This window comes from Sander lucioperca, chromosome 9, assembly GCF_008315115.2.
Source record: "Sander lucioperca isolate FBNREF2018 chromosome 9, SLUC_FBN_1.2, whole genome shotgun sequence".
Classification (NCBI taxonomy): Eukaryota; Metazoa; Chordata; class Actinopteri; order Perciformes; family Percidae; genus Sander; species Sander lucioperca.
In genome coordinates this window covers 15,988,951-16,002,258 of record NC_050181.1, presented here as the reverse complement: position 1 = coordinate 16,002,258, position 13,308 = coordinate 15,988,951, and the positions used below count along the sequence as shown (strand labels likewise).

The 13,308-nt window shown below is 42.8% G+C and overlaps 2 protein-coding genes across 13 annotated transcripts in view; one reads left to right on the top strand and one right to left on the bottom strand.

Moving 5' to 3' along the window:
- fzd3a (frizzled class receptor 3a) overlaps positions 1 to 6,694 on the top strand; it is a 28,083-nt gene extending 21,389 nt beyond the window's left edge. For 2 of the 4 annotated variants that reach the window (XM_036005375.1, XM_036005376.1), the window contains exons 7-9: positions 3,704 to 3,852; positions 5,396 to 5,836; positions 5,929 to 6,694. In XM_036005375.1, the coding sequence (XP_035861268.1) occupies positions 3,704 to 3,852; positions 5,396 to 5,836; positions 5,929 to 6,187 (849 nt within the window). In that variant the 3' untranslated portion in view covers positions 6,188 to 6,694. The remainder of the gene's footprint in view (positions 1 to 3,703; positions 3,853 to 5,395; positions 5,837 to 5,928) is intronic. The other 2 variants (XM_031295446.2, XM_031295445.2) reach the window with 2 other exon arrangements.
- A 1,559-nt stretch (positions 6,695 to 8,253) lies between these two features.
- cdc42bpab (CDC42 binding protein kinase alpha (DMPK-like) b) overlaps positions 8,254 to 13,308 on the bottom strand; it is a 103,331-nt gene continuing 98,276 nt past the window's right edge. For all 9 annotated transcript variants that reach the window (XM_036005369.1, XM_036005366.1, XM_036005368.1 and 6 more), the window contains one exon: positions 8,254 to 11,593. In XM_036005369.1, coding sequence (XP_035861262.1) covers positions 11,462 to 11,593 — 132 coding nt within the window. In that variant the 3' untranslated portion in view covers positions 8,254 to 11,461. The remainder of the gene's footprint in view (positions 11,594 to 13,308) is intronic.

Here is a 13,308-nt window from a genome sequence, read left to right as displayed (position 1 = left end):
CTATAATGGTCCCAAGCCTGTAGCCCAGGAATGTACCTGCACCTGTCACAATAAACCTCTAGAAGGCCCTCTGACTGCATCTCAATGACACAGCTCAAACAACGGCATGAGACAGCTTTGCATACAAGTGTACAGAAAATGAACAAATGATAATTAATAAAACTCATGGAACCATAATACCTTAACAGACCCCTCACTAAAGTTGATATGAGACGCTGATGCATTTATTCATTGATGTTCAGCACAGTTTGCACAGATGTTTGTACACATTAGATGTACAACTGGGACTTTTGTAAGGAAGCAAGAAGAATGAGCAGGAGGTAACAGCTGGGAGAAGGCTGTTAACTGCCAGATGTGTTTGCACACAGAGACATTAGCGAGCAGGATGCTCAGTGAGATTGTCTTGAATATGACCAGATACTGTGTGCATTTAAACACAACGTCCAACACAAAGTGCACTAGCACACACACACACACACACACACACACACACACACACACACACACACACACACACACTCATATATGAGAGTCTAGTGATAACTCTAACGCAGCCTCCAGCATCAACACACACACTACATCTCATCTGATAGAGCTGTTAATAATTCAGACATCTCTCTCTGTTGTTCTCTGTTCCTTTCAGCCAGGTATCACCTCCCATATGAGCACGCCTTAGTACATCCGCTTTCACCGCTGCATGTTTAAAGTGGATTCTGATTGTTGTGGTAGAGCAGAGAGTGAACGAGTGTTTGCAGGTGTGCAGACTATTATCGTGTGTGCGTGCGTGTGTGTGTGCGTGTGTGTTCTTTTTGCTTTATCTGGATCTCAGCTCACTGTTTATTTTTTAAGATGTTTGCCTTTATCTGACAGACGACAGTGTAGAAATGGAGAAGGGGGGGCGGTATGACATGCAACAAAGGTCCCAAGGCCGGACATTGGGTTGTATGGCATGCGCTGTAACCACTTGGCTACCAAGACCCTTTGACTTCACCGCTCCTGTACAAACTATTTGTATGTATGATATGATATGGTAAATATCGCGTTTCAGCTGTCAGCAAAGATGCATGACATGCAAGAGCAGTGAGTAAAGTCAGATGGTGCTCTCAATCTGTCACGTAAACACTGCATTGTGTAAGAGAGCAGTGCAGTAATCCTGTGTGTGTGTGTGTGTGTGTGTGTGTGTGTGTGTGTGTGTGTGTGTGTGTGTTTACTGCAGAGGACGGGGTCAGAGGGGTTGAGCTGCACCACATCACAATCCCAGCAGATCTGAGCACAGGCGACGTGTGCTGCACAGCTGAGTGCTGTGCTGTTATCAGACACTGTACAGTAGTGTACTGTAGAGATGCCTCTAGGTGTAAAGTTTCAACTTTCCACCCCCCACCTCAAACCCTCTCTGTTCATGAACGCACACACGTACATTCACACACTAAGTCAATAACGTGCATCAGTAAACTTGTAAAGTGAAGTGCTTTGCTATATTTATCTTAAAAGCCTTCCCTGAGGCTCGTACCTCCACTCAGCTCAACAGCAATGCTCGACCCTTCCTCTCCACAGCACGCACGCACGCACGCACACACACGCACACATACACACAGTAGTGACTGAGTCAAACCACATGAGATTGGTCAAACGAAGGAAAAGACGATTACTTTCATTATCGATTAATCTGTTGATTATTTATTTTAGTTGTTTGGACTGTAAAATGTCAGAAAATGTCGATCAGTGTTTCCCAAAGCTCAAGATGACGTCCTCAAATGTCTTGTTTTCTCCACAACTCAAAGATATTCAGTTTACTGTCACAGAGGAGTGAAGAAACCAGAAAACATTCACATTTAAGAAGCTGGAATGAGAGAATTTGGACTCTTTAAACATTTAACAAATGTAATAGTTAACAACTAGTCGATTAATCGTTGCAGCTCTAGAAGAGACGATGGCTGTCTTTTCAGTCTTGCAACTCATTTTAGGCTAGGGTTCATAAACTGCATGAGTTTGATATTGGAGCCTTAAGCTAACTGTGTAGATGGAGCGGAGAGTGCCACACACAGTCTGTAATGAGGATCACTCTCTTATCTCTGTGCTGTAATGAGTGTATCTGTGGATGGCTGGGCCGTGGGGCTCTCCGCCTGGCCCAGTCATAATGAGGCCATGATGACTAGCGCTGTGTGCGGGACTGCATGAGTGCAAAGTGTGTGTGTGTGTGTGCACATATGAGAGACAGAAAGAGAGATAGGAAGAGAGTGGGAGACAGTGTTCCTGTGGTTCACTGGATGCAGCTGTTGTGTTGTTGCTATGGCAGCAGTGTAGTGAACTGGCACAGCGTCGTCCTAGAAATAAACCTCTCACTGTAACTGAATTTCTGATCACAGTTTGTATTTTCACAGTTTTACATTTATTACCTTAACATGATATATTTATGTACAGTGGCATACAGTAACCTGAATCCTAAATGACCACAAATATGATCAACCAGTAGACAGAAATCAGGTCAGGTTTTCCTCCACATTACAAGCTGTAAACTTCTGAGTAAACACTGGATATTTATAAAGTGAACATTGTCAGAAACATACAGAGTACACCACAGACCTAAAATCTGTTAAACCATATCCTGCACTGCTCAATGCTGTGATGCCATTCTGCCTAACTGAATGTAAGAAAAAAGTGTGGCACACTTTGGCTCCATATGCATGTCTCTATTTTTATTGAGATGACATTTCGGCCCCAGGCCTTCTTTAAAATTAACAATATATTCTGTCTAATACCGTAGAATGACCATGACCATACCAGAGAAGTGATAAGACAATAGAACTACAACAACGGAGAGCAACAGAAAATCTGCTGCCTATTCTTTTCAACAAGGACTATTTGTTATCAGCTGCCATGTCAGAGATGGATGAGCTGCTGTGTTGTTTATGCCTCCAGCAAAACTGTCAGGGATGATATAAAGTAGACACACACACACACACACACACACACACACACACACACACACACACACACAGGGAATGAATGGACACTGTCAGGAGGCGTGAACCTTTTAATTAGTTAACAGATGCTCATGTTTACGTGCTCATCACTGTCTATCATCACTGTTGATTGTCGACAGATCTGTAAAACTGAGTTTAAGAAGCTGGAATCAAAGAATTTTTCATTTGTTTATATATGACTCAAACCGATTAATCGATCATCAAAATTGTTGGCTTTTAATTATATAGTTGACAACTAATCGATTAATCTTTGCAGCTCTTATATAGACACATACACATGACATGTATATCATTATTTTGTATAAGCGTATTTAAACAAATGTACACTTTAAAAAAAAGTCTTACATCAAAGTGTATTTTTGTATATTTCTGGATAAAATGTGGCAAGCTCTAACCTTGATATTAGCGATGCTTTATGTAAAATCTGGGTTTGGAAATAGGATGCTGTTGCCATGCAACCCAACGTTAGCCAGTCCTCCCCTAAACAAGCTCCCCACACACACACTCATACCCTCTGGTCATACACTGTGTGGGTGTATTAGCAGCAAACTTTCTTTTTTTCTGTCTCTCTCCCTCCTCCGCAATCTACCAAACAGACTCACTTACAGTGATTGATGTACACACACACACACACACACACACACACACACACACACACACACACACACACGTCTATACATCCAAACAATAACCCTGTCTCCTGTGTGTGTGCCCTGTAGGTGGAGCGCACCAGTCGTCCTGACCTGGCTGTGTTCCTGGTAAAGTACGTGATGATGCTGATCGTAGGAATCCCCTCGGTGTTCTGGGTGGCCAGTAAGAAGACCTGCTTCGAGTGGGCCAGCTTCTTCCACGGCAAGAGACGCAAAGAGTACGTCCTTTATACACACTGGAAGCTATCACTCCGTTTGTCGAGCTGTACACTCTCCTGGCACAGCTTCACAGAAACTGGTTTTAAATTTATGATGCTAAATATTTCAGTAGCAAACTGTCTCTAAAAGGGTTTCTTACATAAGTTTTGTCCCAGTATTCTTTAACTCGAGCAGAATGCAAAGCGTTTCATCTCTTTGTAGTGATAATTTAATGAAAAAAACAAAAAACAGTTTTTAAACCTCATCATTTATTCTAGCTAATACCTCTATGCAGACTTAGCTCAGATACTGTGGAATGAAAACAACGTTTCAACTATTAAGAAAGAAAAGAAAAAATGACACAATAACAAATAAATTCAATGTGTAGACAGTTACTGTAAATGTTTTGACCCGTAGTTATATGTTAGTCATTACTGTTGGTTTCAACGCAACCAAACAATGATTCCTCATAACGGCAACATCCACAGTCAGACTAGTCTCTACACCGTTGGCTCTCAAATGAAGGCAAAATGCAAGATTCTTTTTTGGGCATCCTTGGCCTTTATTCAATAGGGAGAGAGAGAGAGAGAGAGAGAGAGAGAATTACATGCAGCAAAGGACTTAAACCCTGCAAACATGGATTTAACAATGTTGCTTTTAAATTCTTTCCAAAAATCGGCTCTACTTGTGGAGGAAGGAAATGCATTTGGCACACTAGTCAGGCCTCAAGCATACACATAATACTTTGGTGAGAAACAGCGAGTATAAACATAACTGTTTGTTTAATTTAAAACTCCTCAGGGTACCTTAAGTCTCAGCTGACACAGACTATTTATAAATAGACCAATATAGGCTATATATATATATATATATATATATATATATATATATATTTTTTTTTTTTATATAGTATAGGCTCACTGTCAACACTTTTCGGACTGGTAGCAGGTATAGGTTTATAAATTATTAAATTATCATATAATTAAATTATCATATAAATTGGATGTGCATAATCTACTGTAATAATTAGGGCTGGGTACCGAGTTCAATACTTTTAAAGTATCGAGTATCGAAAAAGGCCTTGTCATTCAATACCTAAGGAGTAAATCGCACCAGTCAGTGAGCCAATCAGCATGCAGCATGCTTCTACCAAGCTCTAATAATGTTTGTGATTGGCTGTCTGACGTCGCACGTCGTAGAGACACGCAGGAAAAACTCTACGCTACGCACAGAGACGGGGCTCACGCTGTAGGAGCCGAAAAATAAATAAAAAGATTTGTGTCGTAATGTGTAATGTTGTAATTTATTTTTGTTTTATAAAATTGGTATCCAGATACCCAGCCCTTTTAATAATCATTGGAGATATTCAAAGATATTCAATATTCAAATATCCTGCTGTCAGGCCAGCTGTCCTGTACTCAGTGTGTGTGTCGATGTGTGTAGGTGTGTGTAGGGGTGTGTTCAGGTGTGTGTAGGTGTGTGTGGCTCGGTGGTGAACACGGGCCTTTCTCTGCGCTCACTTCCCCCCACCCCCCACCCACCCCCCCCCCCCTCCAAACTCAGAGCATTAACCCCCTCTCCCACCGCCTGCTCCACACACTCCTCCGTTCTCTTCTACCACTCCCACCACCCCACCACCTTCCCCCTCTCCCTCCCCACCCTCCTGCGTCTCTCCCTGCCCTCCCTTCCTCCACTCCCCACTTTCCCCTCCTCCCCCTCCTGCTCCACCCCCTCCCTGTCCTGCAGCAGGATGGTCAACGAGAGCCGACAGGTGCTCCAGGAGCCCGACTTTGCCCAGCTGCTGCTCAAGGACCCCAACACGCCCATCGCGAGGAAGTCCCGGGGCACGTCCACCCAGGGGACCTCCACCCACGCCTCGTCCACCCACCTGGCCATGTTGGACGAGCCGCCCAGCGGCAGCACCAGCCGGGCCGGCTCGGTCCGCAGCGCACGCTCCAAGATGAGCAGCTACCACGGCAGCCTGCACCGCTCACGGGACGGCAGGTGGGTCTCATATCTTTATCTTGGCTCTGTCCCGAGTCGGTCCACAGAATCCCGCTCCTGATGCTGCTGTCTGTTGTTGGTCTTTGTCCCAGATACACGGCCTCCAGTTTCCGGGCCATGGACGACCGGCTGCCCTACGGAAGCATGCCTCGCCTCAACGACCAATCGCAGTCCAGACACTGTAGCACCAATCGCCTGGACAGCCTGTCACGGCACGGCTCCACCCAACGACTGGAGAGCCAATCACGGCACAGCAGCGTCAGGGACCTCACCAGCACCACCCAAGCTGTCCTCGGTATCCCCGGAAACGGGATTCACCGAGTCCTGGAGGAGGACGGAGCTACAGCCTGAACAGGACGGCGGCCACTCCGGAAGATGTGACTGGACGGGTAGATGTGAAAGGAGGAAAGATGGCTTATCTTTCTTTTTATAGAACGTTAAAGAACGAATGTGTGAGGGTTCACAGTAAGCCTGACAGAAAGGCAGAGTAGCAAACACTGTGGTGACGTTAGCTAGATCCAGCCAGACTGACAGGACTGAGTGTGGATTGATGCCTTAAAATGTCCTCTCAGCTTTACTTTGACCCACTAGCTGATCCCAAAAACTCAACTTCAACATGATTTTTGTCCAGTTTACAAAACTACGAGGGATTTTGAGGTCCTGATAACCAACACTGGAACATGACGACAAGGCTTCACTGTTGGACATACGTTACTGAGCCAGTCAAAAACTAAATGGGACCAACACTGACAGACTGCACTGGATTGGTTTTTATTTGTACTGTAGTGGTTTGTAAAAAGAAGGACTGAATGGACATCAGACATTACTAGAGCCTTCTCTTCTAGTCTGTGTTTTTTAGCACTCGGGAGTGTGGAGCAGGTTTTTTTTACTACATATGAACTATTTAGCACCTCTTCAGCTACTGACGTCTCCGTTACTTTTCAACATCAAATACAATTCTGGTAACCTGCTAAAAAAATATATTTATAAAGGCACTTCTTGTTTGGTAACACTTTACTTGAAGGTATCAACATAATTGTGACATGACACTGTCATGAACGTGTCATAAACATTATAAACAAGTCATAAATGCGTAGGACTTCTGTTATTGAGTGTCGGTTTTTGTCATGACAAGTTGACATTGTTTGGCTTGTCTTGATTATGACAACTTGACATTAATCAAAGTGACATTACCAGAAGTTGTCTCGGTCATGCCAAGTTGACATTACATTTGGGATGTCTTTGTAATGACGACTTGACATTAACCAGGATGACATTACCAGAGGATGTCTTTGTCATGACAACTTGACGTAATGTCATCCTGTTAAATGTCAAGTTGTCTTAATAAGGACACTCCAAAGAAATGTAATGTCAAGTTGGCATGACAAATGCATCTTCTGGTGATGTCATCCTGGTTAATGTCAAGTTGTCATAATCAAGACAGCCCAAACAACGTCAACTTGTCATGACAAAAACCGAATGACACTTAATGACAGAAGTCATAAGCGTTTATAACTTGTTTATGATACGTATATGACAGCGTCATGTCATAGTTATGACAGTGTCATGTCACGATTATGTCGATACCTTTAAGTAAAGTGTTACCTCTTTTTACAGCCGATTTGAGACTCCACATGAAGGTAACAGATACAGTAAGCACACCAGTTTGAGAGGAGCTAGCCCTCTTTACAGATGCTGTGTACGACTGCTGAACTTTACAAACCTCATCTCATTTTAAAAACATATCGTTTTGTCATATCGAGGATCTTCACTGCTTTGGTGTGATGACGTATGTAACGATAAAGAGGAAAATGTCTGTTTGCCAGAATTCAAGGGCTGATATACGGGAAGCTGAATCCAAACTCCTGCCTTATGACTGTTCAGACAGAATGCTAAGCAACGTTTACAGGCGGCGTCATTCCATACAAAGTCAATGAAAAGACGCAAGTAAAATCTTCCAATTTGAGCGAGAGATTTGCGTTTATACTGTGAAGAGACCAGGCTGAACAGCTGATGTGTCTGTTGCTAGCTAGCATACAGCTAACGCACAGTCGGTACAACGGCTGTTTGGAATAAACAGACGGTTCAGCGGTGAACTTTTACATGAATAGATAATAGCGCGCCCTTGAATTAGAGTAAAGTTCTGAGTAGTCCATCCTTTTTGAAAATGTGCCCTTACATGTATCGCTACTGTAAAATGTTAGACCAACATTTCCTCAAGTGGCAAAACTTGTATTGATGTAAAAACGGAACTTTTGTTGTTCATTTGTAATAAAGTTTTTTTTAAAGAAGTAATGACCACACAGTAACACACTGGGTTTGTATTTGTAACAGCCCTCCGCTTTATTGAAATACATCGGAGTCAGGTTAATATAATGAGTTCTCCACGTAAGTGTGGCAGCCAGTTCCATACATTATTTTTTGTTTTGACCTTACACCTTAAATATTTTTTTGTGCAAAAAAGAATCTACATCACCTGTAGTGGGTTATCCTCAGTAAAACGCCCAAACCGTTCAAAAAGTAGCAAGTCCAAGTAAAACAACAAACCGAAAACAAAAATGATTACATCTATAACATGCAAAACTGTACAAATTATTACAAAGCAATCCTAGAAAAAAAAAACAAAAAAAAACAAAAAGTGTAATATGATATGAAAGAGCAAAATAATATAGAAGGTACTGTAGATAAGACCTCACTGAAATGCAAAGGCGAATATTTTTTGTTGGATTTTCTTACCACTGTGGCACCTCAGCCATCAAACCCCCTGTCCCCCATCACCCCTGAAAACATCTTCTATCTTCTAGTCCTCTCCACCTTTTCTTCCTGCTGGCTCCACCCTGGTCACATCTACTGTACACTACAGACAGATTCAGCTCTCCCTCACTTCACACAGCCATCCATCCATCCATCCATCCGACAAACCTCTAACACACTCATTTTCACCTAAATGAAAATTCATTGGTTCTGACATTTCCTGAGTTTCTCTTCCCCTTTTCCTTAAAACTGGGATGTCTAGGATCAGTTTCTGTACAATATTGGCCAATAATAAAAACACCTGGCTAAGACAGTTTCCTCACCGCCCCCCCCCCGCCCCCCTCCATCTAATACATTCTACAGAAACTCCAGCAGGAACTAGGGACTCACTAGCTTAAAAAGTTTCAAAGAAGTGGTTGTTTGGAATAAAAACCAGCTGAGTCACACTGTGGCGCTCCAAACCTCTCCCTCTCTCTTCATATAAAATGGAATACTAAAAAAAATAAAATAACTTGGAATGGGTTGTTTAGAGCTACTTTGTGTTTTAACCTGGAGTCGGCAGGATTCAGGAATGACCACCAAAATACTTGTTTTTGTTTCCCTTTCTAACAAGACAAGCGGAATAAAGTGGAGGATTCTGACCCAGGACACTGTACTGTACATTAAGCCTAAACCCCCACACCCCCCGCCCCCCTGCACTGAGCATTAGAGTACAGTATGTGCGTTCTTCTCACAGATAATACCACACTATGACCACATTCGAGTTAGTGTTTAATGTCAGGAGTTTCCGCTCCATGCACATTGTTCCCTTACAGTTTTACCCCATTCTGCCCTTTGAGCGACTCGTCACATAAAATGCTTTTCCATCTGTCTGTCAGCTGAAGGAGATGAACAGAGGTAACGGGTTTTTGGCTGTGAACGCCCTGCTCTGCAGCCAGGAGCTGCCACGCCGTAAAATGCTCTTTCAGAGGCCTTCCCACCCTGCCAAAAGAAAAAACCGCCTGGAGGGTGTTTTTAGAGATCCAGCCCTGTTAAATTTACAGACAACAACAAGCAGCACTGAGGTTATTTTATCTGTGTTTTATCAAGACAAACGGTGCTGAAATATTAAGTGTTTACATTCTCTTTTTAGTGTTTTTTTAACAGATCAACTAGACCTTCTTCAGAACACACAAAGGCTGTCCAAAAGACTAAAATATGTCAAAGTCTCCCTCTTTTTGTCCATTTTTGGTTAAATCGAGCTCAGTGGAAGGACCGATCTTTCCATCCAGGTACCACAGCCAATTTAGAAACAGACACACACACACTAACTGTTGATTAAATGATCAGAGCATTTTCTCCTCCAACAGTCAGGAGGAGCAGGACAAGGCATTTGCTGCATAAAAACACCACCTCTGTGTGTGTGCGTGTGTGTGTGTATACATGTGTGATAAATGCACGTGTTCACTCTAAGGTACGGGCAGTAGTGTCGATCCATACATGAGTTTTCTTCGCTCAAACGTCAACCGAGTGGGGGAAAAAAAAAACAACAACACACAATGCGTGTCATACATACAATATAAAACAAACAAATCTAAAATCAATTGGTAAAAAAAAATGAAAAATGGAAAGTGGTTTAAAATGGCTTTTTGTGTGAATACAACCCCAAATCACTCTCAAAACAAAAAAAGGAAAATAAAAGGATTTCTTTTTTTTTTTTTTGTCTTTCCCGTGTAGTTCTCTATAGTATTTTCCTTATCATATATTACTCTCTACTTTGAACCTATGTACATTATTGTGATGGGAACCTGTGAGTTGGTCAGTTTGGTTGTACAGCAAAGTGGAACGTCTACACTACAGTAAAGGAATCGTCCAGGGCTGCTGGATGATGTCACTCGCAATGGACCAATGAGGAAGAGAGAGTAGCACAGAGGAGCTGTGGTGATGTCACACGAGCTGGCATTAATAACGCTTGCTTGTAGCTTTTTGCTGACGGTCAAAATTAAAAAAAAATATTATAAAGTCACTGCACTTAATATCATGAGCAAAAGAAAAAAAACAAAAATCATTGCTTTTCTTTCTCTCTTTTTTAAATTTTTTAACATTTTCTATTTTTGCAGCACCCAAAGAGAAAGCTAAGGAGGGAAGTGAGGAGGGGTTCAACTCCACCCATCTGATTCAGGCCATGAAGCAAACCTCCCTTTACTTGTCTAAGATTGATAAATAAATTAAAGTATTGTCCCCTAAAACCCAAAGGGTCCTATATACAAGTACAAATCACTTTCTCTCAATAATAACCCTCTTCTCTTTTGTTGCATTGTGAGGTGTTCGAGTCTCTGAATAAATCTCAGGGGGCCGTGGTGGACACAGTTGTGTCCGTGAAGCTCGATGCTTCGGTCGATAGCGGAAAAAAAGAGCCAAGTCGGGAGCTTTTCATTCCTATAGCTTATGCCCTTTCTGAATGAAACACATGCACACACGTTGGCAAGCGCATACAGCTTCTCTCTCACTCACACACACACACACACACACACACACACACACACACACACCCTCAAACATCAGCACCCACATGTACACTACCACTCATTTTTCATAACTTCTCCCTCAGAATTTCCCTCGAAGAGACGACGGACCCTTTCTCAGTGTTTCTGCCCCGCCTTGGAAGTACGATGAGAGACAAATTGAGGTTGTAAAGTGGGACAAATGTTCACCGGGAGGTGCAGTTCTCTGGGCAGTGAGCGGAAATATTCAGAGAGGGGGGGGTGAGAGGCTGCGGTGGAGGAGGGAGAGGAGGGCTTGGAGTCCTGTGCTGTCGGTCGGAGGGTCGGGGGGGGGGGGGGTCTGGGGTGTCGGTGGGCGGGGTTTGGGCGGCGAGAGGCTGGCCGAGGCTCATGTGTCCCAGTTCATCCGGTCTGTGCTCTCCAGGGACAGGGACTTGGTCTTGTGTGGGGAGGCGGGACTGGGAGGGCTGCTGAAGGTGGAGCTGTTGGAGGCCGTTGAGTGGCGGGGGGAGTCCGAGTCCTGGAGAAGGAGAGGAGAGAAGGAACAGGAGAGACATGAGAGGAGAAAGAGGGAGGTTGAGATGAAGAAAGAAAGCAAGTGAAGTTTGGGAGTGGGGAAAAAATAAAGGGACAGGGGGAAAGCACATTGATTAGATGATGTAAGTAGTGCCTTATAACATTTATAATATATATAATTATATAATATGTATAATTTATCATTCAGATTCAGGGAACTGGAGAGACTAAGTGTCTGTCCAAGGGCTGATTGAGACACTACAGTATACTAGGGCTGCACGTTATGAGGAAAATATGCGATATTGTTGTTAAATATCGCAATAACAATATTACTTGCGATAAATAAACAGATATTAAAGAGTAATCAGTTCTGCATTTCTGCCGCTTTCAGCATTCTGCTAAAATACAACAAACAGCTTGTTGAACTTAAAACAAACCATTTCCAACATTCTTTTATTGAACATTGAATTGAATATAAAAGGCACCGATAAAAAAAAAAAAAAAAAAAAAAAACGTTTTCTACTGATATTTTCTTTCAACTAACACAAAAAAAACTGTCTATCGCGATGCGTTGCAGCCTTCCGCGATGCGTTTATTCCGCCAGTTGATATTAGGGCTGAACGATTTTTGAAAATAATGTAATTGCAATTTTTTTCCCAAATATTGCGATTTGATTATTTTTTAAGCTCTTTGTCTTCTGTATTATTCAACAAAGACAAACAATAAATCATTTTATAGTATGAACAACACACAATTACACACTAGACAGTTAAAAAATTAAAAATATAGTATACACACACACACACACACACACACACACACACACAACAGTGTATTTTTTTTACAGTGCATAGAGAGGATCTGCCTCCAGCCCCTCCCCCTCGTGAAGTTGCGTGCTGTCGTGTGCACTTGTTCAGAGAGGCTATCGTTGCGTTAGCTAGTTGCTGGTGTTCTTGCCGTGGGATTAACTGTACTAATAAAACTGTTGAAACACCGCGGCCACGCTGCTGTGAAAGCTCCCCGAACATCATTTATCAGAGTCTGGTTGTTACCCCTCTCAGTAGCAGCTCCTCCACTCATATCTTTATAACGGAGCTAGCTAACCGCTAACCGGAGCTAACCGCTAATCAGAGCTAGCTAATAGTTGCCAACCGAGCCTTCAGGTCTGCGTGTCTGTATCCATTAACTGCATGTATAGACTCGAACCAGAATAAAACCCTTCATTTTATTAAAATGGCTGTAAAAGTTTTAAACTACAACTTAGAGTTGTTTGAATGACAGAAATCAGCTCAAGGTACAGTGTAGCGTTAGCGTGCTAGTTGATGCTTTCTCTACGGAGTGCAGACTGATTTGCTCTCGCGAGTCATGTGACCAAATCGCAGCCTTTGCGATTAGGAAATCGCGTTTTAACATATCGCGATATTATCGCAAATGCAATTAATCGTTCAGCCCTAGTCGATATCACGATGAAGATATATTGTGCAGCCCTACGCTATACATTTTAAAATGACTACTTCTGTCTGGACTCTCATTAGAGGGGACGGCGGCTCACGGCTCTACTACTGTTTATTAATCTGCTGTTTGGGCCGGAGGACACATGGAACGTCAGATTAAATCACATCAGTCCCCCCCCTCCCACCCCCCCACCTCGTCTTCAAATACATTCCACATCATCAGCAGATGAACAGCTCAATTGAGCAGAAATGATCAGCTGAAGGA